This window comes from Poecile atricapillus, chromosome 12 (assembly GCF_030490865.1).
Source record: "Poecile atricapillus isolate bPoeAtr1 chromosome 12, bPoeAtr1.hap1, whole genome shotgun sequence".
Taxonomy (NCBI): domain Eukaryota; kingdom Metazoa; phylum Chordata; class Aves; order Passeriformes; family Paridae; genus Poecile; species Poecile atricapillus.
In genome coordinates, this window is record NC_081260.1 from 7,599,166 (window position 1) to 7,626,167 (window position 27,002).

The 27,002-nt window shown below is 38.7% G+C and overlaps 2 protein-coding genes across 15 annotated transcripts in view; one reads left to right on the forward strand and one right to left on the reverse strand.

The window, feature by feature from the left end:
- The window catches only part of MTMR1 (myotubularin related protein 1), a 49,664-nt gene that overhangs the window by 21,797 nt on the left and 865 nt on the right, over positions 1 to 27,002 (forward strand). For 2 of the 9 annotated variants that reach the window (XM_058847671.1, XM_058847673.1), the window contains 4 exons: positions 2,878 to 2,991; positions 4,386 to 4,562; positions 15,131 to 15,202; positions 16,344 to 16,800. In XM_058847671.1, coding sequence (XP_058703654.1) covers positions 2,878 to 2,991; positions 4,386 to 4,562; positions 15,131 to 15,202; positions 16,344 to 16,508 — 528 coding nt within the window. In that variant the 3' untranslated portion in view covers positions 16,509 to 16,800. Of the gene's footprint in view, positions 1 to 2,877; positions 2,992 to 4,385; positions 4,563 to 12,389; positions 12,546 to 15,130; positions 15,203 to 16,343; positions 16,801 to 26,352; positions 26,528 to 26,643; positions 26,734 to 27,002 lie in introns of those variants that run through there. The other 7 variants (XM_058847674.1, XM_058847675.1, XR_009278523.1 and 4 more) reach the window with 6 other exon arrangements.
- The window catches only part of CD99L2 (CD99 molecule like 2), a 46,164-nt gene continuing 23,735 nt past the window's right edge, over positions 4,574 to 27,002 (reverse strand). For 2 of the 6 annotated variants that reach the window (XM_058847689.1, XM_058847687.1), the window contains exons 10-11: positions 24,521 to 24,586; positions 16,928 to 24,084 (exon numbers count right to left, since the gene is read on the reverse strand). In XM_058847689.1, the coding sequence (XP_058703672.1) occupies positions 24,020 to 24,084; positions 24,521 to 24,586 (131 nt within the window). In that variant the 3' untranslated portion in view covers positions 16,928 to 24,019. Of the gene's footprint in view, positions 7,961 to 9,440; positions 9,516 to 14,139; positions 14,838 to 15,223; positions 15,920 to 16,927; positions 24,085 to 24,520; positions 24,587 to 27,002 lie in introns of those variants that run through there. The other 4 variants (XM_058847688.1, XR_009278525.1, XR_009278526.1 and 1 more) reach the window with 4 other exon arrangements.

A 27,002-nucleotide genomic window follows, 5' to 3' on the forward strand; every position in this document is an offset into this window, starting at 1 on the left:
AGGCCACATGTGATCTGATGAAATACTGATGCCTCCTTAAAAATGAAACAGAACTGTAAAATTTTAAGTTCAAAGCTTTGAAGTTGAAAGTTTAACTTCCTACCTTTCATGCACAGGAGAAGGTCTGTTTAAAAGTCGGCAGAAAGTTTCATCCTGTTTGTTACTGTGTGTCAGCTGTTGCTGGAGATGCATTTTTCAGTGGATTCAGCAGTGCACTGTTCCTCTGTCTAGTGCTCAATTAACCATTATTGTCTGTTGCACAGTTGTTCTGCCAAGTGTTTCAATGTTAAATGTTACTGTAGTACAGAACAAATTCATTGATTAAAAAGCAAGTGTATTTTGCATATCTCTGAATCAAATGCCACTTGTCATCATCAGACTTTAACAAGATAATTTCTTTTTTTAAATGCCACTTTACAAAAACCCTCAACAACTCCAGCAGCAACAAGTGGGAGAATTTAACAACCCATGTGTTTACTCATAATTAGTGGATTTGAGAAGTAAATTTCCATTTGGGGAATTTTCCCACCTGAATCTTCAAGCAGATGCTAATAGGCTTGGAACTACAGAGGAAGGTATTTTTAGGTCAGTGATTTTTCAGCAGCAGTAATAGAAGCTCTACAGTTTTGATACAACAGCTCCAACAGTACAATTCTTGTCTCCAAAGACCGGGTTTCAGTAAAGTGCTATCACTTATTAATAAACTAGTTGGAGTGCAACCACTGATGTATGGAATTTTGAATATGCTTCACTGGATTAGAATAGTGGCGATGCTGGCATCTTTCTGATTAGTATGGACCTGTCAAAACACAGAACCCTGATGTGACAAGGCTCATTAAATGCTTTCAGTTAAAGAAAGTCCCTTTAGGAGATGCTTTGTCTTCAAAACTTTTTCGAAATATCATCCTGATGCTTTGCAAATTATTTTTGTTCCCTGTACCTGATTGCTGCTTTGAGCTGGACACAGCAGGCTGAGATCTGAGACCCAGTGAATTTTCTCCTGACTTGGTTCAGCACGCCTGCTTGTCAAGTTCTGTTCATACTTCCTTAAAGTAATAGCTGTGTTTTTAACATCATTGTTTTGTAATTAAGTTCTGGCATAATTTCCTAGTGAGAGGGAAGTTCAAAAGTAGTAACTTACGAACGTGACTGAAAAAGAGATTCTGATAATCTTGATTTTTGGTAATTTCTTCTATGCCTTATAAAAACAAATGGTGAGGAGGTTGAAAACAACCTATGATTTGTAAGAGAAGCCCCAATGTGAGCACACTATGCTGGTGAACAATGCACAATCTATAGCAGAGTCATAAGAAGGCTCCCATTCATTTTCTGTGTCATGGTGCTGATAGTCTCCTTACTCAGAATTTTCAGTCAAAAGGTGGTATGTATTAGCTTGAGAAGTCTTGGAAAGAGAATGTTTTTACAACACTTGTCTTAGATCAGTCTTTCTTTTTATAGAACATTGTTAAAAACTTTGATCTTTCTGGGTTCATTACAAGCACACCCATTGTGTGTTATTCAACTCTTTACTTTCAACATGAATAAACATTTCCCCTTCATAAATCACAGCTGACACTAAAGAGGAATTTCTGGATCAGCTAGTTCACCTGCAGTCCCAATTGCTGTTGCTCATCCTAACTATAGGAGTCATCTTTAAGTAGCTCTTGAGTCACTTGCCAAGGTATTCAGTGTTCTTCAGTGGCACAAAACAGAATCAGTCCTCTGCTTTCTGCACATCTGAAATATTGAGTTAAAATTTCTCCATATAGTAGGAAATTTTGCCTTATGAATCTAAAACTTTGCCTTTTAGACTTCTTTGAAGATGTTCTGTTTTAGAGGGAATGCACAAAGTTTGTTTCATTTGTCCTGAACATTATTCTCTTATTACATGCTCATTATTGTTAATGAGAGAAATGCTGCCTTTTAAGTTTTCCTTAAATCTTCTCAATTTTTTATTATTCTAAATGTCTATCATTCCATGTTTGTATTTGCTACCCTTGTTGTGGTGGACACAAAGTTATTTTAGCACATCAAGCAGTTGCCACATGTAGTCTTACTATAACATTTGATTGAAGAAGGACTTTTCCGTCTGAATGGGAAGCAGCCCACACAGTTTGCAGTAGTTTCTTAATTTATGAATTTTTAGAGCACTACAGATTGGGAGAAATGTTTTCAGATTTCTGACTGTTTGGCTTAGAATCTATCAGGTAACTCTGCTTGAGAATAAAGTATCTAAGGATGCTCAGGGAAATAAGAGTTCTTTCATTTCAGATGTACAGGATTTGCTTTCCCATACAGAAGAAGAGGGATTAAAGACTTATTGTATGTAGCTGATGGTAAACTCAGGGTGAAATGCAGAAAAGTAACCTACTTGAGTAGAAAGTGAAAGAAAAGTTTTAAATCAATGTTAAGGACAATTTATGTGTAGTAGTCTTTATTATTCATTGAATGTTGAAACAGGAAATAAAACTCTTAAATGCTATTATCTTCTTTTTTTATTTTCTTTTTTTTTAACCCAAATTGTTTTCTTGTTCTGTAATAAGAAATAATCATATGTTTAAGATGGTTTGGGGTAGAACAGAATACTGTTAGAGCTTCTTCAAATAGATTGCTTTGTATCACCAGTTTCACATCAGCTAATGTTTGTATTCTACTGCACTTGAATAATGAATGTAAAGTATAGCTCCAAGAAGTATTTGTAAAGAACTGCGTAGGTGAAATGAATTATTGAAGTGAGAGTTACTGAAATTGCTGAGTTTTCCTGAAAATAATCCCTAAGTAGGAAAAAAACTGTACCTGAATTATTTGGTTACTTCTTATGTCTTTCTTCCTTTCTACACTGCTTGAAGTAATTTTACCCTTTTTTTTTAATATCAGTTTCCTGCAGCATTTGAATTCAATGAGTTATTTTTGATCACCATTCTGGATCACCTTTATAGTTGTCTATTTGGAACTTTCTTATGCAACTGTGAAAAAGAGAGATTAAAAGAGGTAAATAATCAGTATAATGCACATTCTTGGTTTTCTGATTTTATATAAAAATAAACTAAGAACCTAGGAATGTCTGAGCTGTGTTTTTAAATACATTTGTCACATAGTCTTAAAAACAATGCAGACATTACATTTCATGGTATGAGAAATATATACTGAATGCCCTACCATTAAGTAAGGTGGCACTTAGGCTTCTTTAGTTAACATCTGTTTGGGGGGGCTTGAGGGTTTTAGTAAGTCCTCTTGCAGGTATTTTTAGCCAAAATACAAAATTTTAAATAATAGTAATTATCAAATTATATTAGCATTTTTTTCACTGTTTCCAAAGGAACCCCTGTGTATGACTTGGCAAGTTACTATAGGACATAACTGGATGGAACTTGTGGTTGAGGACTACAGAAATTAAAATTATCTAAATGAATGAAGTTAGGACTTAATGAAATATGAAGTGTTTGTGAAGAAAAATTAACAGTTTGTTAATATGCCAAGTACACCTCTGCTTACTTGTGGCTTTGTTGTTTTTGCTATCTCATTTTTTTGAGGAAGTTACAATTCTTTGTTATATTAAGTTCGGCTTTTTCTTTTTTGCTTTGTCTCTACTGGGTCTGTAGGGGAAAAGTTGCATGTAAATACCACAAGATGGAGCTGAATAACATGTTCTCAGCAAATGCAGGGTTTCCAGACAGTTTTCTTTCATAAATAAATAGTCATATGCAATTATCAATAAAGAAATACAATTTAAGACAGCAGTAGTAGAAATACATGCTTTACAACACTGAAGGACTTTAAATTTGCAAGATGAATCTGATGTAAGTTCAGATTTCCAATCTTTGATCTAACCATTATTATGCTGATTAAATTTAGAATAATACAACTTTCAGAAGTGCAAGTAAAGGTATAAGTAGTCAGTTTAAAGCACAATATCAATTACTTATTAGGAGCAATTAGTATGACTGGAAAATTGAATAATTATTATTCACAGACACTGTTTTAGGTCTTCCAAACTGTATCTCTTCAGTGATATTCTTGTTAAAGCGAATCTTTTTAGTTTAGTTGGTCAGTGTGTAACCATGTATTTAAGTAGCTGTGTATATTGCTGTAAATTATGAGCAATACAGGTTGTTTTTGCTCAACTAGACTTTGGTGTCTCTGAAAATAATATGTCTAAATCTCCTTTCTCTATTAGCCTTGGACCAAAATAAGTGTTCAGATGTTTTGCTAAAGTTTTAAGGCTGTTTAATGATCGGCTACTGGAAGTGTTCTCAGACTGCATGTAATTTTCTAGTAGATAAGGTAAAATTCTGTCAGAATTACTGATACTTAGATATTAACATCATATTTTAAAATTTTGCAATCCATGTAATTGATTTTTTATTTTAACTTTTTTCAATCAGGAGTTGAGCACAAAGACTGTATCTCTGTGGTCCTATATAAACAGCCAATTAGAGGAATTCACAAATCCCTTCTATGTAAACTATGAAAACCATGTCCTGTATCCTGTTGCCAGTCTGAACCATTTGGAACTGTGGGTGAACTACTACATCAGGTGGAACCCAAGGATGCGGCCTCAGGTATGAGCTTTCACACATCTTCAGTGTTTTACTGAAGGTCACAGAGATTGAGATAAATTATTATTTTTCCTACTGTCAAATGCAGTGTTTAATACAAAAGTGCTCATCTGTTGCATATATTTCAGCTGATAGGGAAAAAGGTGTTTGGCATGAAGATGATGCAGGATATGGTCAAACTTGGAAAAAGGACGTTTTCATTAAAATCACCCACAAACTAGGGAGTTACAGTATCACTGTATTGTCTTGTAAAGATTAGCAGTCTTTTTGTGTCAGAAGATTACTTTTATAATACTTTGTAACACTTTTTAATACTTTTATTGCCGTGACCTTCTAATAGTTTCTGTGTGCCTTTGGTTTTAATCATGTTTTGCCCTTTCCCCAGCACTGACATAAAATATACCAGCAGTTTCTGAAAGAACTGGACTAGACCAAGTCATTTTGCAGGTTCTCTAAACTAAGCATCCCATGAATACTTGTTTTCAATTGACTTTTATAGTTTTTAGCTGGCATACTAAAGATTAAACACTCCCCATAAATACTCCTTGATTCATCCAGTATTTGTTCTTATAAGTATTATATCTGCGATTCAGATAAATCTCTAAATCTCAAAATCTCATCAGAGAAATGCTCCATATGCTCTCATGATTAGAAGTCTGAAAAGAGAACATTCACATTATGTCACAACCATAATATATCTGAGTGTGCTACATCATCTTTTTTAAGGTAGCATTCCAAGGTACTCCCCAAGGTACCCCCAAGCATATTATGATAAATTACCTGTATTAAGTGGTTGCTTGAAAGCTACTTTCATCTTCTAGCAGTTAAATGAGATGTGAATTTCAGACTTATTAGGCATCCACAAGTCAGAGGCTGTTGTTAAGATGGTGTTCCAAGCTAAGTTTCAAGGACACTTGGATTTCTACCACTACACTGGTAGAAGTCCAGGTACCTGAGAAATTCCTTTTAAGGTCCTGGAAAAGTCTGCCTTGCTTGCTTTTCTCACTGAGGTGTTTCCTCTGAGCTGCTTTGTTTCTCTTACTTGTTAAGACTTTGAAAGATGGTGTATTTTAAGTTATATAATTTTCAAGTGTAATTGTCAGCTGCTTTTTAGCAAAATACCATCTTTCCTTTAGCCTGTTTGCTGAATACAATTTGGGTGGTGTTTGCACTACATGCAGTAGTGTTGGTTTATGACTTGTATTTGATTGAGATCTCCAGGCCCTGAGAGCAAACAGGCTTTGTGTACCACATGAAAGCCAGTCCTGGTCCAAAAGAGGGAGAGTGGGGAAGAGATAACATAATGAGGTGATACTAGAGCTGTAACCTCTTAGTGAAAGCTCTGCTCACTGCCTTTGTCACTGAATGCTCTGCCTGCTTCTCTGGGACATGCTCCTCAGTCACTCTGGCATGTGAGACTCATTCAGTATCTGAGAGCAGGTCCCCTCAGAAGCAGCTGAAGGGAACAAAACATGATGGTCCTGGTAACTACCTTAACTTTCCTGCCACCTGCTTTTCTTGAAGTACTTAGTGTTTCAACATTTTAGTTCTACCATGTAAGTTTGTCTTGGTACATCATCCCTTTCCTCTGGCCTTTAGCCTTTATGTGATATTTATGACAAATATTTGGGAGTTTTTCACATCTACTTGGATAAATTAGCAGCAGAAATTAGAATTTTTTGTTGCAGAATTGCATTTTCCAGTCTAATTATGAAGGCACAAACTCACACAAGCAAATAAACAGTTTCTGCAATCTACAATATACTGAGTTGCTTTCCTCTGTATTTGCATTGTCTGGTGTCACAGCCTGTTAACCAATTCAGTAACATTCAGATGCATTCAGTGACAGAAAAAAAGACAATGACCCTTGTGACACCCAGCAGGTCTTCACTTATCTTCAGTGAAAAAAATTTTTAATCAGTGGATTTATTAAAATAATGGGCATCCCTGCCTACTGATAAAAGGTGATTTTGTTGAATAATTTTTAATGTGTTCTCTTGATTCTCAAGTAAATATAAGAGAAGATCAAATATTTAACATGAGTAAGTTCTCTGATGATTAGTTCATCACTAATGAACCTTGTGCTGTTTTATCATCCGCAAAAACATCTTTAGAAAACTAAAACATGTTTTTTTTTTTTAAGAGCTCACCAAAAAGAAGAAAAGGCCCAATAGGTGAATTTAAGGGAAGATGAATAATAGTACTTTGAATATAATCGGAATGGATCTTTGATACCCATTTTCAACAAACTTGGTATTATGGGAGAGAAATCTCACAGGAGCAGAAGGGCAGGTTTTGGTTGGAAGCAATATTTTAGGTTTTCTCATTTCTGCTTGATTAGTGAGCTTGATTTTTAAATGGACTGAGAAAAGTTTCATTGCACCTCATTGCCTTTTCTATTGAAAATGAGCATATATGACCTATAACGTTTTTACATTTTAAAATTACTGAATGACTGAAGGTTAACTTGATATAACCATTTATTTGTTTTTGTATTATTGTACTCTGTCTTCAAATATCTGTGTCTCAGCCTTTACCAATGTGGTACAGTCTGAGCATATTCTTCATTGTCCTAGGACACACAGAGTTTAGCAGTATTCTTATGTTCCATAGTGATTGCTTAGAATGATATAACCTGTCTAAGCTTTGTTGAAGCCTGAGATGGTGGTTTTGATCATATTTATTTGCATCAAGAGCCCTGTTTATTTTGTATTGCAATAGATCTTGTGCACTTAAGGACACGCAGCCTCTTTCCATAGGGTTCAAAGCTCAGGAGTCTGAGAAGTGAATACTGTGGAAAATTCTAGGTTAAATGTGGTCATCTCTTGTTACTAAATCATGCTGCAACAAGGTCATTCTAATTCTTAAGTGAAATAAAATGTTCTTTGGTTTGAGTTTGGAGGCATTACATCATTATTGACGTCTTGTCTCAAGAAAATTAGATAGATTTAAGTTCTGTCTTATTTGAGTTCATTGACTGAGAAGACCTTTTTCAGATTTGCCCTTTATTTGAGTTGGAGAAATGTATATTTGTATGTGATGTGTGAAAGAGAAGCTCTTCCATTCTCTTGTACAAAGGTGTGGGGTCTGTGGGTATGGCCTTCCAGGTAGTCTGGAATACATTAGATAATATGATACTTTTGAATTTTTTCAGTGGATATATATTTTTGTTTTCTATGTAGTCATTTCACTGTCTTCTTGATACTGTTTGAGGAGTTCTGGCTGCCAGATGTCATTAGATATCTCCTTGGGCATCCCTGGAAGGTGGGGAGAACACAACAGTGATGTTCTTGAATCTTGATCTTGTTCTGATCTCTGCAGGGGCAGTATTTTTGAGCTAATATATCTCATCATTCATATATGCAGAGCATGAGTAAAAGTTCCAGTCCTTTCAAGCCGAGCTGTGAGAGGCAAAGAAAATAATGCATTTTAGTCACCAAGTTTTGCACAGTCCATTAGGATATATTTATTTTTTTGTGCTTTCTTGAAAATTAGTTTTAACTCTTGGAGGACAGGGCTTAGTTTAATTTTGGTTTAATGTATTTTTTTGGGTTTTTTTCTTATGCCTGGTAAGTTTTGATCAAGCTCTGTTCTGTAAATTTGGCCACAGTGCTCATGTTAATAATATAGAAATCCCTGTCCTTTCTCAAACTCATTCTTTTCTTTGTGTGTGTGGACTGTCATCCAGAGTAAAAGGCTAGCACCATTTATTGCCTGGAAATTCAATTCAGCTAATGTAATGGGATCATCTGCTAAAAACAATCACAAAACTTCTGTGGAAGAGTCAGAGAAATTCTGTTGACTGGTTAGCAGCTCACTTAAAGATGTGAAAGGGAAAGGTAGGAATAAGTAAAGCTGTTTGTTTGGTATATACAGAAATTACTGTAAAGTATATAAATAACTTACAATTGCTGCTTTTATTTGATGCTATTGCAAGAGGATTTGATGTGTTATACAGTTGAGCAATCGGATGTTAGCTGAGCTTCAGTGTCAATAAACACAAAATACTGTATAGTGAAAACAACAAATAAGATCCTGAGTGTCACTAGGAATATTTCTGTCAATAAACCGGAAAACATAATTACTGAAATACTTTATCCTGCATGTAACAGGATAATGTGAAACTTACTGCATATAACTTACTGTCTGGCACATGGAGTGTTTGTGTATTTATCCCTGCCTTCAGTCACACTGCCTGGTATGTTCCTCTCTGAGCAGGTGGACATTGGGATATTTTTAAATGTCCACACATTTGATTTACTACCATTCTGTGGCAGGACAGAGCTGTCATACGGCTCTGGAATTGCTTGGTATTGCTGGTCCTGAGTCCCTCTTTTTGAATGAAAGAGTGAGGCAGGAGATGTCAGGAGAAGGAGTTGCCTTGGGTTAGACAGATGAATGTTACCTTAGCAAAGCAGATTTCATCCCTGCAACTAACAAAGAGTTTCTAGTGAGATGAGGCAGGTTTTGGCCAGTACCTGGTAGTTTCTCTCTAGTTGAGTGTCAAGTCCAGATTTCAAGAGTCTAATTTAATGCAGATAATTTTAATCTACAGATAAAATTCTCAGTATTCAATCAATATTGAATAAAATAGAGACTAACTGCTTATCCTGGATGCTGAAAGAAACTGTAGTTAAGAAAAATAAATTGGTATCCTATAGTGAGTGTCAGAATGTGCACAGAATAGGGGAAGCTAGTACTGTGCAAATAAGCTTCATTTTTGGTAGTTTCTGACACATATTGAAGGGCAAGAACTCAATTTCTCTCATGTCTCAGATGTCTAAATCTAAATGGGCTGTAGCTTTTAACAGGCAATGGCATCAGCTTGTAGCATATACAGTTTCCTGAGTCTGTAAATATATCAGTTGTTCCAGTTCCCACCTGGTAGCATTCACAGTTTCTCTCCTTGCTTTTCCAGGAGGCCAGGGGTTTTTGCTAGATTTCTTAGGAGCACACCTGTACAAAAAATGTGGAAATATTGACTGTTATTGAAAATTGCTGTCTTCTTCATTTGAGATTGCCTTTTGCAAGTGTCCTGTTAACTAGGCTGTCAGAGTTCCAGTTCTTCACAAAGAGGAACAGAAAGCTCAGGTGAAAGATATTCTTGTCTTTCCAATGCACAGAGAAGGTTTTTGGAAAACTGACAGTCTTAAGCTGAGCAATGAATTTAAAATAAATATTTTCTTCTGCAGCTTTTATTCCCTGTTGCAAAAATAGATGAAGTGTGTTCATTGAACAAGACAAAATGCATTCACTGTTGAACAATTTTCATGTGAATGGCTGTCCTTGAGCAAGTAGAATAACACACAGTAGATATCCATCCAATTAAGATTTGGTGGTACTATAAGTGAGTAGCTATTATAATTTCTCTTATATCTATCGTTGTGTCAACCAATTTTGCTATCCAAAAGCACTTCAGGATCCTGAAGGATTCCTTGGGAATGAAAACCTGAAAATCAATACTGAAAGTGAGCTGTAGTAATTCTGTAAAGAGGAAGGCTTGAATTTTTGAGGAAATGAAGTTGCCTTATGTCTAGATGGTTTTTATGTGGGATGTAGTATGTTTTGGTATAGGATAACTATAATTTCTCTGTGGCCATAGTTTAAAAGAAAAACAACTTTATTTTTCCTCAAATCCTTCCTCAGCAGGAATAATTCATCATAACTGTGGAGTGGCATGTGCTCAGCATTACACTGCAGCAGGTTCTGCTTTTGATGTATGTGGATAATTCAGTTTTACAAATAGTTTCATATCAGTGGTATTTTTAGCAATAAAGAACATTTTGGCAGTGTTCTAAGTATTTTTCTGCTCAATGTAGGCAGTAGGGACCCTGTCGTTAAGGTGGAGGAAAAGTACCTGCTTTTGAATGAAACAGGCAGCAAAGGAAGCTAAATGAGGAAAATAACTGCCACCCATTTTAACTGGTTAATTAACTCCTCTCTCTACCAGAGAGGAGAAACTCTGGGGAGATAGGGAAACTGGCAGAGGGAAGGGAAGGGAAGGGAAGGGAAGGGAAGGGAAGGGAAGGGAAGGGAAGGGAAGGGAAGGGAAGGGAAGGGAAGGGAAGGGAAGGGAAGGGAAGGGAAGGGAAGGGAAGGGAAGGGAAGGGAAGGGAAGGGAAGGGAAGGGAAGGGAAGGGAAGGGAAGGGAAGGGAAGGGAAGGGAAGGGAAGTCTATAAAGCTTCTATTTACTGCTGACGGTATTGCTCTGGACAGGTAAAAGGACTTGGGGCACAGGGTTTGGGTAAGTGGTGAGAAAAAATTAGTTATGAGGTAGGGGAGCAGGATGTAGTCTGACTTTCTGAGTCAATATTACAGTAACAACTGGGAGGGGAAAAAAAAAGGGGGTAGGGGACAAAACAAAACAAAAATATCCCCATCACTGAGAAGTCTTCTTGAAGTGTTTCAGGTAGATTCTTCTCCAGCTTTTACTGTGGTAGCTTTTTGGTTAATGCCTGGAGTGAGGTCAGACTTCCCAAGGATCCGGGCCCTTTTACCCACTTCTTTATGGTGCTGGCAGACTCCATACTCTTATCCCTATTTCATTCTGTGGCTAGCTATATTAGATGCAAGTGCCAGTTTTGTTTTGGGTTGTTTAAGCTTCTAACTGTTCATAGTAAATTTTATGTGACTAGAAAAATCTATTTCTATTTCTTATAAATAGTACATGGCAGAATTTTTTTATGAAGTTAACCTTCCAAAATCCATTAAAAAGGTATGTAGTACATTCACATAGTTTCTGCTTCATTTTTACTGGTCTATTGTGTTAAACCACAGAAATGAAATTTACTGGTTTTCAGTACATTGAGATAATAGTTTAAATAGCACATGAAAAACATTCTGAATAGCAATGGCTAGGCAATTTTCCAGTCCAGCAAAACTGTAAATGCATTGCTGGGTAGAGTTTCATCTGTGTAGGCTCCTCTTATGCAGCAGAAATAGTTGCATGTTTTTAGCTGGGTTATGCACAGAAATGATGGACCTGGCTGTAGAAGCTGAGTGTTGCCTGGCAGCATCACTGTGGGGACACTAGTCTAATAGGTCAAGAGTCATCTTTTGAGCTTCCTCTCCTAATTTGAGAGGCAAAATGAGAGAGTAGAAAACAGTACAGCTCCTGTCAGCTTCCCAACAAATTCATTTCAGGCAAACCGATTACATGATTTCTTAACAAGACAGTAATAAAAGCTTGACTTGGAGACATGCTTTTAGGGTTAAGGTGGTAATGGAGCATTTAATAAACGATCTTTAAACTTCTTGTTCCTTACAGAATCTGTCACTCTTCCACTTCCTTTCATTCTAAACAGTGGCAAAGTGAAGGAGAGCCTTGTTCACAGCAAGGCATTACAGGTGTTTATATGAAGGTTGTTGGACCCATTTTCTTCTGAAGAAGGTTTTATTTGAGAGGGGAATCTCATGATGTAATAGAACAGGGTGAAGTGACAAAACTGGAGATGGTTATCTGTAAGAATTTGTACAGGATGGTTTGAGGATACACTTGACAACAACAGATCAGCCTTGGAATAAGTCTTTAGAAAGTGTGAAAATGAACTGACATTTTAATGTTAATGTTTTTCATGACAGAATTTAATTCATGATGCTTCATCTTTTTACTCTTCCTCGTCCATCTAAGATGGAAGGAGGCTTCCAGAAAGCTGCATAATTCCATGGTTTTCTTAATGATTTTGTAAAAAAAAAAAAAAGAAAAATGAAAAAAAAATACCCCAAAACACATAACTTAAGGTTGAGGCTTTGTTGTGGGCATATCCTCCCCTTTTCACTCTATTTTCATTCTTTCACTTTTGAATTTGCTGCTTTTTTTTTCAAAAAAGGACAGTTACAACAACAGAACTGAAGACATCTGGAGGAAGACATGGCTCCTCATGCCAGGCTGTTTTTCAGGTCTTTTTATAGGAACTTCCGTGGTACTTCAGCTGTTTATACCACCTTTTCCTTACCCCATTATATTGTAATTTGAATATGAACCTTTATTACTAAAAAATCAGCAATTGTCTGTTTGAGATTTTTCTAGACTGAATTTGACATGTTATTTCATGTTATTAAAGTGTTTATTGGAAGTTTAATATGTGAAACCTATTTCTAGAATTTTATTGTTTAATGTTGTGTGCATCCACATGATCCACAGTAACACATTAACAGGATGTGTTAATGGCAATCAGAAATAATCTTTTCCTGGGAAAGACTTCATATCAGAAAATCCTTTGTGTTTACACTACTGGATGAAATGACATGATGATATTTATGTGGAACTGTCTTGCAGTGTTTAAATCTAACATCCCCTTACTAAAAGATGGCAAATATTTAGAAAGTGATCCCTTTTTTCCCCCTACTATAAGATCCTGCTCTGCCTTGCTTACAGCTTAGCTGGGCTCTAATGGTTTGCATTGAGTCCCTAAGTTTGTGTATCTGACTGAATTGTTTTGTAAAACTTCATCCAAGCAGGCTCAGTTGCTTATGAGAATGTGACTAAGAAAAATGTTTTCCCATATGAAAATATTGGGAAACTTATGGGACTTCTGTTAGGGCAAGGGGCTGTTTTTCTATAAATGTTCTACCTCTGGGGCAAATGAGATTTTAATAAGATTATATTTCAGAAACCGATCCACTCATATTGTGGAAGAAATTCCTCCCATTTGGAGGTCTGAGGCTGCAACAATCTCAATGTATTTTCAAGAACTGAGAATAAATAAAAGGACTGAGAGATTGATTTTATATAGAGTCTACGAGAGAGTTGAGGCTAGCTGGGAACAGGAGCTGGGAGTGATTAATGTTCTGAGTGCTGGAGGTGTTTGCCATCTGTTCAACCCATGGAACAGAGTCTGGGAAAGTAGGCTGGAGGGGACATGGTGCAGGCAGGGGAAGAGTTGTCCCCTGAGAGAAATGAAGTTTCTCCCTGCCTTTGCCACAGGATTCCTCTGTGGTAAGGGAGCTCACCTGGAGCAGAATGGTCCCTCTATGTATCCTTATTTACTGGGTGTCCTGCTTGGCCCAGCTGCAGAATTCCCAAGTTCCCTGTTAAACCAGTTTGAGATCCAAAGTACGCAAAATTAGGAGATGCTGGCTTCAGGTCCTTGTTTGTAAAAGTAGAGTGTTAATACCCCCATACCTCATTAGGGTGCTGCAGAAATAAATTTGTTTCTTAACATGAGATGAAAGTACAGGAAAGGAAACGTCAGCATTTTAAAATCAGAAGAATAAATAAAAGATGGGGTCGGACACTGCAAAGAAAACTAAATATGGAATAACTTCTCATTAATTAAGTAGCATCAGCCTGTGCACCAAGTAAATAAGGAATACAAGGGGGAAGTTAGTATTTTAGTATTTATTTGACCAGTGACTTTATACAGATCTACAGGAAGGCTGAACTGAGGTTAGAGAATTAGACTTCATTCTGACACTTCCTAATTCTTTGGAGCATAATTTTGCAGTCTTAATGTTGAAGAGTTCTGTGTGTGACTTGAATATACACAGGCTTTTTAAAAGTCATTATTGTTATTTAGCTAATTTATTGAAAGGCAGCTCTGCTTTTCCCGATGGACCTGTGGAGAGAACAGCATTTGCATCAAAGCTGGAGCATGTGCCTGTTAAATTAGGCACTGGGCATGCAAAGGAATTGAGAGGTGCAGCCACACTTCCTCAAAGCACGTTAAAGCTGTCCTGCAGCAGCTTTTGTGTGGTGTATCCTGTAAAGATTTGTAGTAGGCTCCCCAAAAGCCAGTTGTGTGGAGCTGCTTTTTGAGAGCATTTGAACTCTGCAATGGAACCCAGCAACTGATGCCCGTGTGAAATCTGGCTGTGAGAAATTGGCCTGGTTTGCTGAGTCATGGTTAAGCTGTGCAGAAATCAGGTGTACAGATCTCCCATGACCCAGGGCTTGTGTGACTGATGATTCCAATGGTAAATCACTCTGTTAGGGACCTAAATATTTCAGGAAAATGTCTTCCTGAGGAAACACAAAATAGAAATCTGTGAGAAAGGGATCTTTTATTGAGGAAAAAAAAAATAAATGCAGGGGGGTGCCAATTCCAGAAAATCTCAATCTTTACTAAAATTTAAATTTTCCACAGTGTGTATTACAGCATCGTGGATGATCTTCATCAGCAGACTCAGTTTTGCCATGTTTCTAGGTGTATACACTTTCTGTAGTCTACCTCAGAAAAATGAGATTGGCTTTCTCCTTTGTGTTTGATTAGTTAAGGAGAACTGTAGATTTGTGACCTCACTTGCTGAAGAATTTGTATAGAGGATGTCAGGTAAAACTGCAAGAGAAGGAATTCATTGCACAGTGAGGGCAGGGCTCCAGTGTCCAAAAGTTATGCTTTTAAAATTGATGTAGATGACATGCCAGATGAATTGATGACTTCCAGGGTATTGGGAGCAGCACTTTCTCAATACACTGAATACACTGAAGTTTCTGTTTATGGGCTAAGCCACAAACGAGAAAAAACTATATGGCCAAAAAATTGTAGACCTAAAAATACCTTTGTGGTACTATTTTATTGTTTTAAGTTAGAACAAGAGTTAAAAATTAAATGGTATTTTTCTGTGTTAGGTTTTGAAAACATCAATATCAAATGCATGGATTTTGGATGTATGTTCTTTAAAAAGCGAGAATTCACAAAATGTAAGTTGTGACTCGATTGTGTATTAGTAACAAGTAAAAACCTTTTCTGGTTTTTGCTATTTCCTTCACACGGCACCACGTGCAGATGTCAGGTTCAGGTGTGCATCCCAGCCTTAACAATCACTGCTAAGCAGTAGGGACTGATAGTAGGTGAATGCAATTCACTGGAGCCTGGCATTCCAGAAGCCCAGGGTATAAATTACTCATCTAGCAATCCATAGGTCTCCCAATGCTGCATTTCCCCATGATTGTTGTATCAGTGCAATTAAATTATTTTCCCCTGTCTTGCTCTTTCCAAAAGGTGTAAACAATTAGAGTTTGTACAGGATAAAATAAGTTAAAATAAATAAATAAGCTATATTATAAAATAAATAAATAAATTAAAAGCACTTACAGTAAAACTTTTTTGGCCTTGTGGAATTTGGAAGAGAAGGAGGGTTCCTCTCTGCTTGTCTGAGAACAAATCCAGCTGCAAAATCCAGTATGGCTTGAATCTTCCTTTGGCCACAATATAGTTTAATGTTTTAGATGAATATGAAAGGGCTCTGATGCAGAGTGGTGCATCTTCGATGTTTGCTGAGTAATGTCAAAAACAGAAACCTGTACAATGCACTTCTGTGAAAGATTCACTGGAGAAAGACTTTGGGAGGTCCAGGCACCATTCACTTGGCTGCTGCACTTTTCTCACTGGAAGGGGTCAGACTCCTGGGAAGATGCCTGGTTAGAAGAGTAACAAGATGCTCCATATGGAACCAGCTTTGTGAACTATGTATAAAGTCCTTTCCCAACAGACCAGAGAAATCATTCCCAGGAAAGGCGTTTTAAGTTCAGCTGACAGTGGCATTGATAAGGGATACCGGTACATTTATTAAGAGTATATTTGGCATCCTATCAAAACCATTTGCAAACACTTTTTAATAGGTCCCCTGCCAATTGTGTTTTTAGAAAGGGACGGTTTCCTGCAATGTTGCATTTCAAATGACTAAATAAACACTTTCCCTAAATATTGACATACTGAAAATCACAAGAGTTTAATTCCTTGTTATTGAAAGCAACAGCAGATGCATTGCTGGAAAGATATGAGAGTCTTTGACTCTCACTATGAGAGTCAAAGTAAGCCTTTTCTTTCTTTACTTGGCAGGTTCCAATCCACCAAAATCTTAAAGAACTTCTGGCCATCCGGACAGAGCTTCAGAAGAGGGTTGAGGATTTGCAGCGGGAGGCTGCCACACGTTCCATTTCCTCCTCCTCTGACAGAGGTTCATCTCCTTCCCATTCCACCACACCAGTGCACACCTCTGTGTGATGTGGAACTAAAGCCATGTGAAAAAAATTAGTGTCAGATAACACAGAGGGTGAAATGCTTTTCCCATCACAAAAGGATTGTGAGTGACTTGTAATTGCTATGATCTACATGCCTTACTCTGTGTCTGATAATATCACAATGAGGCCAAAAAGAGCTTCAATAGACATGGTGTATTTTCTTGTTGGCAGTTCCTATATGTGTTTTGACACTCTAGCTAAGTCACCAATTGTGAAATTAAACTTTGTTTTGAGCAACTAACAATTTAGCCATTCTGAAAAGGAATCCATCTGCCAAGCAGACAGGAAAATGCCTCACACTTTGTACTATGCCTGGTTGAAAGAATCAGATTAATTGCCACATGATGCTTACACAGAACACAAAATGGGTTTTTTGAATGGGAGCTCCTTATTTCACTCAGATTTTTATATTTTTTTTTGCTAGAGCAGTTTATTTTTCTTTTAGGTAATGAACAAATGTTTTCCAGTGTAGTCAGTTTTACATTTCAAACTCAATATGCCATTAAATGTGGATGAAGTTGAGCTGGAGTTATCAAGTACACCACACTGACTGGTATGATGTAATATATTTGGTAAAGCATGTACTTTAGGTTTTTTAATGCCTTTTGTACAAGTTGAAAAAAAGTTTAAAAAACTGTTTATCTTATTGTTCAGTTTCAGCCTGGTGAGCTAGGGTTAAACTTGCTCATGTCAAGGTCTTGTACAAAGTAAAAGTTTGTTTTCTAGCAAATGGTAATATTTGGGGTTGAAATGACACTCAGCTGAGTAAATTGCATAATCTTTATAGCTCCACTTTGTGAAGTGTGTTTTGTTTCTAAGTGTACACACAAAATGCTAAGCTGTGTGCGTTTATACCCATGTGTATGTGATGTTAAACATAGGCATCCTCCCGTGGGTTTAAGCTGTACATTCAGAAAATGGAACCTGCCTGTCCAAACCCTTCTGAGGACCTTAACTTGCAACAATTTTGTTTGACAAAGTTTTTTGAATAATGATACTGTTTTTCTTGTAATAAAGCCTCTTGACTTTTTGTTTTTTAAATTCCTACTAGCATTTTTTCTGTAAAGGAATAATTTAACTGTGTTGTCATGTTTAAATAAACATTCCCAATGTTCTCGCATCTCTCCTCAGAAATACTCATACTGGAGACAATTGATTACTGTAACATTCCTCCTTTTAGAAAATTACTTACTGGCATTCTTGGAAGGCCTAGAAATCATGCATGCTGCAAATTTTCCCTGGATTGTTTTCCTTGCTGTGTTTCATGAAAATCTAAGTTCTTCTCCTTAAGAAACTTAAATATTGCAGCTCTGCTTTTTGACTCATGCTTGTATTGCTCCAGGTTCTGCTGGTGGGAATTAAGCCCCATTCTTAAGAGCCAATTATGAGCTATATGGTGATTGTGGGTTTTACTGACTGCAAGTATTCATTTGTTGCTGCACATTTGTTCCAAATGCACAACAGCACTTTTCTGTGTCTCACTCTCTGCATTAACTCTACCCAGCACATAGTTAATGAGTCCAGTGAGCTGCTGAGCACCTTCCCAGCTTCAGCTAGAGAGGCTGAAGTGCTGTATCCAGTCTTACATGTTTACTGTGCAGTGCAGGGTATTTCAACCTGTCCTTTATACTGTAGTGAATGATTTTTATAATAAATATTCACCTACACAAACACAGTTTAGGAAGGCTTGCAATGTTGCATCTCTTAATCAACCTCAGGCTTTTTATAAATAGATGAAAGATGTTTTCCTGTAAAAATGATGCTGCTGAACAGTGTGTCAGCAGTGAATTCTACATCGGCAAAAATACATTGAGCTGGTATTGAATTAAACTCTTCTGTACTTCAGATTTCCTTGACATTTCAACTGTGTATTAAAGTAAAGCACATTATCTCCAAAATGCAGTGCTAAAGAAAATCTTTTGAAGTTTTTCTCTATATTTGTGCTAATAATCACAATATTTTCTCTGTAATTATTGCAAAAGTGATGACTGGATTAGCTTGGGCATTCTGAGATTTTTAAAGCTTGGATTTCTAAAGCTAAACTCTGAGAATTTGGTTTTGCATAGAAGAACTTCAATTATTTCAGATGACTGGCTGTGTATCCACCAGTTTCAACACAGTTCAGCAAGTCTCTGATGTACATGAAATATCTGGGGGAGGGTCCTGTTGTTCCTTGTGTCAGCACAATGGATGGGTTTGTACATAGCATAGAAATATTCAGAGGTATTCTGTAGTTCATATGGGCTAGTTAGAGCATAGCTTTACACTGAAGAGATGATGTTGTACTCAAGTCTGCTTCCTGATAATCAGGGTTTTTCCTATTGATTTAACAACTAATTGTTTTTTTGCAGGGGGGGTTGTTTGTTTGGTTTTTTAATAAGGCAGTATTGAACTAGCTAAGCGAAGAGCAGAATCCTGTTCCCTGTCTGATGCGCTTTGGACAGAGCTATTAACTTCTGGTTCAAAAGCTAGATCTGCTTTGGTTTTTGGTTTTGATTGCTCAGTATAAAGGGAATGTGCAAAGACAGCAAGCAGCTACATTTGGCTTGTAGGATTTTCCTATTGTCAATGACATATGAGAGGGGGTTGTACAACCTGAATCCAGTGTCCCAGAAAGAGATGAAGCCTTGGTAACCAGCTGACACACTTCTTGCTTGTAACGTAAGTTAAGTGAATCATCAGCATCAGAGACTTGGCCACTTTAGTCCTGTATCAGAGCTGAATTTACACTTCTTTCTCTTTTGTAGATAGAAGTAAATTTTTTGTTGTTTCATTAAAATGGAAGAAGGCTTTTAAAGCCAGTAAACACTCCTAACTGCCTGGTTCTGTTCCCTGCAGAGGCAGTCTTCTCAAGGAATTACAGCTTTAAACAAGAAGTGTTTCATTGCTTTCATTTTCCAAGAGAAGCTGTACTGATTCATGTGCTCTATGTAGTAACACCAAGAACAGCTGGTTCTGTAGAAGTTGAAAACAAGGAATCAAGAGCTCTCATTCATGTGCACTAAGCCTCAACAGAGTACACAGTAAAATAGGAAATTCAGACTATTCCCCAGGTGAAATATTTATGGTAAAAAGCAAAAAGGAATGTCCATTTGCTGAGACCGTATCTGCTGAGCTAGGAGGGTATTGATAGCTTTTCACTGCCAGATCTTGTGCAGTTGGGAGGAAAGAGTTAAGACACATGAGTCAGAAGTAGTTAGTTTGACATATAAACCACCTTTCTTGACTTTTTTGACTGTGAGACTGAGCATCGCATCATTATACTTAAAAGCTTAGTTTGCACCGCATGGGACATATACCTACTGGGTGTGAAAATGTAAAGAAAACTGCAGGAAACCTTGGGCACTGCCTTGAGTTTAGCTGCTGAGCGACCTGAGGGGGGAGGGGAGAGAGTGTGTATGTGTGTGCATGCATGCAAATACTCCATTTTTTACCACTGAAGTTTTCATAGTGGTATTTGTTTTCTCACAAAGTCTGTTTTGGATCAGTTTTTTAAATGAAGTTTTCAGTGTAGCTAGAGAAGAGGTGATGTACCATAAGGATATAGCCAAACACTTGCAGCTTACTTCCATCATTAAAAAAAAATAACACAAAAATAATCAAGTCTAAAATGTCTTTCTAGTCAACTTGGTTTATTTGGTGTTTTCCAAAGGTAGTTAAATTTTGGTTTTAACTCCTGTGACCCTTACATGCACATTAACAAAATGTATTTTGTTACAGCACAACATTCAGCCTTCATTTGGTACAGGTCACTTCTTCAGCAACAAGGAATCTGTCTTGCTTCTAAGTTAGAACTTCACTCAAAAGAAAGTGTTCTCTAATTTCACAACCCCGTTGTTTCTGAACTTCATTTGTTTCTGAACCTCATCTGTTAGAGAAGCAATTTTTAAAGCCTCAGCCTGCCAACTCATCCTTCTTTTTCAGGATCTGAAACAGTATTGTGGACTAATTCCACTTTTATCACAACAAATGAGTAGTTAAGAATGACAATGGAGCACTTGTAAGGGTTCGTTAGTGGGGTTGCATGAAAATTACTGAGTTTATAGTGCCAAAAAGATCTGAAATTCATGTTAGAGTATTCTCAGCTGAGGAATCTGAAACAAAGTACTGCCAAAGGAAAATGCAAGTAATTTAAAGAATAAACACAAAACGAGCCAGCTGAATTCTTTCAATTCTCTTTTCTCTGTCAAACCTTTACAAAACCTTTTCTGAATCATTTTATTGCCATTTAAAATAGCTTTAGAAGTGAGGTGTCATAAGAAAAAGAGCTCACGGCATACATCATACAAAACCTCTCAGGATATCTGTATATATAGGTTTTGGACTCATTAAAGAAAAAAAACAAACCAATTTTCTAGTGGTTTATTGCCTTTTTTATAAAGGACAAGAAAGTTCATGCCATGTATACAGAGCTTAAATGCAGGATTTTTTAAAAATCCATATCCCGATTTAAAGTGAATAAATCATAATTAAATGAAAGTAGAGGTCAGTGCTGGGTCAGCTGTTCCAGAACTTAGATCACTACTAGGAAAATACACAGGAAACCTCTCAGTTGCTATAATACCTAAAATATAGATGATGTATAAACTCCATATTTCTCAGAGAGTGGTGGCAGCTCAGATGGAAGAGGGGACAAACAGCAATAAAAAAAATCATTTGAGCCTTTGCTGACATTTACCACTAAGACTCTGCCTTTTGTTCAGTTTTGAAGAGAAGGCCAAGCCTATTTCTCTACTGAAGGATCTGCAAGTATTTTCCTATTCAAAATCCTAGAGAAAGAAATCTTGAATTCTGTCACTATTCACTTTGTAAGTGTTCTCTTTCACTGTGCATTTATGGATTTCCACAAACCTACACATTACACTAAGGTGTAAGTAGTCACCAACATTATAGAAGAGCCTTGGGCAAAGCAGCAGCTTCTGAGTCCCAAAAACTGGGGCGGGTTTTCCAGTGAAAGAGCTTGCTGCCTTTCTTTGTTAAATCTGTGACCTGCAGTATTTTGAATTAAACTTGTGTCCCTTCTATGCCCTAATGTAAGAGTCCCCAGAGGAGGGGTAGGTACTGTACTCTTCAAACCACACTGACTAGTTAGTGACACTCTGGTCAGACAGGCAGGGCAGGGTGAAACCCGTGATCTGCATCTGCAGGAACATGGTCACTGGCAAAGTGAGGGGAAGAATTATGGGCACTAGATCTAAGCTGGGAAAACAGCTTCTAGTGATCATCTGTTATACACTTCATCCACAGTAACTTACAGAAAACACACTTCATGCTACAGCTTTCAAATATGTTTGGGTAAGAACAAAAAAACAAGTGCTGGTGCTTGGGACTGGAGATACAAAAACTCAGCTGTGTGGCTTAGTCAGCACCTGAGCTCCTCTTGCAAATTCTGCAGACCATACTTCCTCCATGAAAACCTTTCTCTGGGAGTAAGCAAACAGTACATCCCATCTCTTTCCTATGCTTCCATTATCTGAGCCAATTATTAACATTTCTTTCCTATTCCAAACACATTCATAAAACAAAGCAGCAGAAGTTCAGAGTAGTATCATAGCCTAAGTGTTCTGAATAGTTGTGAGGCACCTTATAAACCACTGTAGCTGTTCTGCCAGAGCTAGTATAAGGCTTTAAAAATGCAAGTGTTAAAAAGAGCATAAAGAACTGTGCAGTAATTGCAGAATACTTAAACAAGTTACTAGGCAATTTCCTTCCAAATGGAGCTGTTAGACAGCAATGCTCCTGGGCTCATTCACCTCCTGGCAAGGCCTTCTGGAAGTTAAGTCTACCTGAAAACTGTGCATTTGTACATCATACTGAAAGGCTTGGTTTTCTTAATAACGTTCATAAAATATGGAATTTGCAAACCCATACAAAATGCTCACATTTCAGGTTTATATATAAATAGTGAGTACCTTTTACACCAAGTAAAGTGGAATTTCCTTCACTCAAGAGCATGCTTTTTAAGCAATCATTGATTTGGAAAAATGTATTGGAAAGTGGCAGTTATTCACATTTTAGCAGGAGTCAAAAAGCTTGCTGGGGAGGGATTAGAAATCGAAACAGAAATTCTTTCAAGATAGTGAAGGTTGGGTCTAAGGCAGTGGTTCAGCAGCGTGGCAGGGGCTGTGTATGCACTGTCCTGCTGCAGCCCAGTGTTTCCCAGGCAGGAACCCCATGCAGGACAGTGATGGAGGATTCATCCTCTCAGAAGGTACTGCCTTTTTTAAAGGCTAGCCGATTACACAAAGAGTGAAATTTAAATTATTTTTCTGCCTCTATGTGCCTGGGAGCACTCCTGATACAGGTGCTGATAGAAGGAGGGGACTGCATCTTCTTAAGCTTGATTTCTGTTGCGGTACTGAGCATTACAGATCTTAACAGATACCTGCTTTTTTTATTTTCTTTTGGGTTAAATCTGTAACTTGTTCTAGTGTGACTGAAATCTGAACCTGTCCTTGAAAGCATCCATATGCACACAGCTTTAATTGTGGTGACGACTTGGGTATCTCAAGTCACAGAGACAGAATCACAGAATCACAGAATGAACTAGATTGGAAAAGATATTTGAGATCATCTAGTCCAACCTATGACCTAACCTAACACCTCCTCATCAACTAAACCATGGCACTGAGTGTCACATCCAGTCTTTTCTTAAACATGTCCAGGGACACTGACTCCACCACCTCCCTGGGCAGACAAGTCCAGTGCCCAATCACTCTTTCAGTGAAAAATTTTTTCCTAACTTCTAACCTAAACTTCCCCTGGCGCAGCTTAAGACAAACTGTATCACTTGAGTTTCATTCTGATCTGCAGCACAGTGGAGCATTCAAATGGCATTTGGTGAAAGTGAACACTGCACACACTCTCAACTGCATTTGTGACTTGGTGTGAAAATCAGGTCCTTTGGTTAGAAGCCCAGGGTGATGGGTGGTGGCGGTGGTGAAGCATCCTCAGCTCCTGGCTTAGGAGCAGGGAGTCACCTGGCTCAGCCCAAGGCCCCCCACATGAGGACCCACCATAGGCACTTCACTTTTAGGTGTAGCTACATGAAGGACTGCAGTCTATCCTCAGGAAATGTGCAACTTTGTTCCTGCCATTGGAAGTGACACTGCCTGGAGCCAATGGCAGAAGGTGGCTGGAGGTGCTTTGCAGAGGACTTTGCAGGGTTTGACTTTGGATTGCTATTTACAGGCACTTCACTGTCCTCATATCTGTAAACTCCTGAAAAACTGACCACTGCTGAAGTACCTTCTGTGGATTTCCATACAACTGCACACCAATCCTACACTACTACTTCGATGTAAACATAAACCTCTTCACAAAAAATAAACACATGCTACCAGTCTAACCCTAAAGCCTAGAGCAATAAAAAGCCAGTTCAAGCCTAAATGCACATTAAATAGCTTTGGAGTCAAATTAAATTAAAAGCTTAATTACAAGCATGTAAGATCTCTGTTGCTGCTGACTGATTATTTTCTAGCCCTGGGTCACACTTTATATCTTCACACTGTCTTGTTTTGGTGGTTCTGCTGACTGCGTTTCCAGGACTGAATATTTAACTGGGGAGAAAGAAAAAAACCCATGAATACAATAGCACACAATGGAACCAGGGCACAAGCAATGGGCGCCTCAGCACTGGCTGATTGTATGTGACACTGGAAAAGCCTTTGCAGCAACCTTGATTATCTGTCACTGATGGAAAGATCATGCTTCTCTTGTGCAAGACTCAACAGTTGATTACATGAAAGCTAAATGTTAACTGCCATCTTTTGCAGCATGAGGTCTTTGGGCTCTTACCAGGCTTTCCTTTGTGTGCAGTTAAGGGGTAAAAGCACTGTGGTGGGTGTTTCACAGAAGTTGTAGCATCACCTAAGCAGTGCCATCATCAAAGGGACACAGCAGCTCCATGCAGCACCAGGGACTTTAAGGAAGTCCCTCGGCAAAGCTGTTTTTGTGGAGGGATGCAGGCAGGGGTAAGGGATACAAGGCTCTCACCCTGGGGCTCCTCGCTCACGACGGCTTCCATGTTTTCTCCTTTCACATACTCTGCGTTCAGTCCCTCTGAGAAGTACAATAAACAGAGTGAGATGGGATGGGTAGAAAGTAAAATTATTTGCTTTGATGCCTTAAAAACTCTGGTAATGGGCCTCAGAGCTGTAACAGCTGAGAAGTTTTTTTTGAAACCTCCTCTGCAGTGACAGCAGCACAGAGCCTCAATAACCCACAGCCAGTGCTGAGACTTGCTGGGTTTCAAAGCACCCATGGAAATCCTGGCAGGCTCAGCTCTAGCAGCAGCTCTTTTGTCTGAGGCTCCTGCTTCTTCTTTATCATGCGAGACAGCCCAGCTAATTCCTGTCTGAGGCACTCAGCTCTGAGGAGTTCAGGAGGAGGAAGGGAGGAAGGCTTCCCGGAGAAGGAGTGCTGTGCAGCAGGCCTGCGCCTCAGCACAGAGATGTGCCACAGCCTCATTAAAAGCTAAATTATGCAGAGCTTCAAGAAGCAGTTCAGAGCAGGGCTGTGGTGATGAAGCAGGATCCCAGTGGGGTGTCAAATCCCAAATAAGTCCCTTATTTAAATGCAAAGAAGTTCCCAACATTATCAACAAGTGGAGCAGAGGCCAAGGAACAAGGCTGGACAGTGGTGGGCAGGAGAAAGGGGGTGGTCCAGCTCAGAGCTGGAGGTGAATTAAGACAGTCTGGGGTGTGCCATGGACTTTGCCATCCTCAGCAGTTCCTCTAAGGGACAACTGTGGGGGAAGGCAGAGGTGGAAGTGCTGTGCTGTTGCATCCATTAGAGAGGGACTAGGGAAGGGGATTTGGGTGCTGCTCTGCAGATGAAGCCTGGGGCAATCAGGCCACACAGCATACACTTTTTAGGCATCTATAACTTGTTTGCACATCTAAATATGGCTCAGGGTGTGACAGGTACTGGCTGTACATCACTACCAGGTTTGGATAGGGCTCATTGCTATCACCCAGTGAAGGAGGGAGGCAGGGAATAGTGCCAGGACCAAGTCAAAGGAGTGTGGTGGGAGCCTTAGGCAGCAATGGGGCAGCTGCTGTCTCCAAGACACAGGAGAAAAATGGTTCTGCAACTGGCTAGAAAACCCCCATAAAGTCCCCACACCAGCAGAGACACTGCAGCCAGCAGCTGGCCAAGCTGTGGAGGCAGGAAAGGTACAGCTCCCACCCTGCCCAGGCACAGCAGGAGCTCAGGGACACCAAGAGGCTGAGCTACAGACTAGGGCATGGCTGGTGAGTATGAGGTGAGGTGTAAGAAAAGAAGGTAGGGTGAAGAGTTCTAGGCAGCATTGTGCATGTCCTTTAGGGGATTCATCAGCAAATACTCCTTGGAAGAGACTCAAAAATGAAGGACAGCTGGGCAGGAGAAAGAACCGAGCCTGTTCCTCACGTTAAGCAAGTGGTCACTGGACATCACCGTTGCCTCCACCCAGGCATGTGTTTTTCTGGAATAACACCAAATGCAATTTATGTTTTTCAATAAAAAGCCACTTTTGCAGTGGCTGACAGCTCTTAAGATTTCTGTCATGCACTGCAATGCATCTATAGCCTGACATTAGCCCAGCATGCCATGTCTGATGGCTTAAATTAATCCTCCTTTATAATTAACTTTAATTTTGTGCTGCCTTTCTGGGGCTTTGTGTCTCTCAGCTTCCTCCTCATCAAAGACTTTACTCCATTTTTAAAATTATTTATTCTTGCCAAAATATCATTTAAGTGGGGGGGAATATACAAGGGTGTTTCATTCCATCACATTCATTTGACTTTTCCTGCTGATCTAATTTACCAAAATGCTGTTTGTTTCAGTCACAACTGGGAAAATAGCACTATTCCAACAGAAATTTCCAACTCCAAACATCCTTTCCCTACGGCAAATGGGACTCACAGGAGATTTCAATTAATTTGAAAAAAGAGCTTGTAACTCAGCTGCTTTTAACTTCCCTCCCATAAAGAGCGAGCTGTAGGAGCCCACTATAGTCAGGTGAGTGCTGTGGGCTGAGGCTGTGAGGACCCTCCTGTAATGCTTGCACCAAGCAGCTTTAAAGGGCAGCTTTTGCACAAGGTGTTTTATGGTAAGTTTTGCTGCTTAATTTGTAGTTTACTGCAATGATTGTCACATACCTGCTGAGGGTGCAGTGGGCTGAAGCCCCAGGTGTAGCCACTGCTCCTGCTTCCTTCCCTGGCCTGGTGAGTTTTTACTGCTTTCTGAGGGGGATTTTCTTGGGGTGATTTGGTTTGTTTATTTTGGGGTGGGATGGTTTTGGGTTTTTTCTTCATATTTACTGTGTTTGGTATTCATGGTTTGGTCTTGGGCTGTGTTTCTGTGGGATATGAGAGACTGTGAGCCCTGGGGGTGGCAGTGGGTCCTGGGGCTGCTGCTGCAGGTGGGCTCCTGTCTGTGCAAAACCTGACATGGGGTGGGGGGGACTTAATGAATGTGGCTGGGGCTTTGTTCT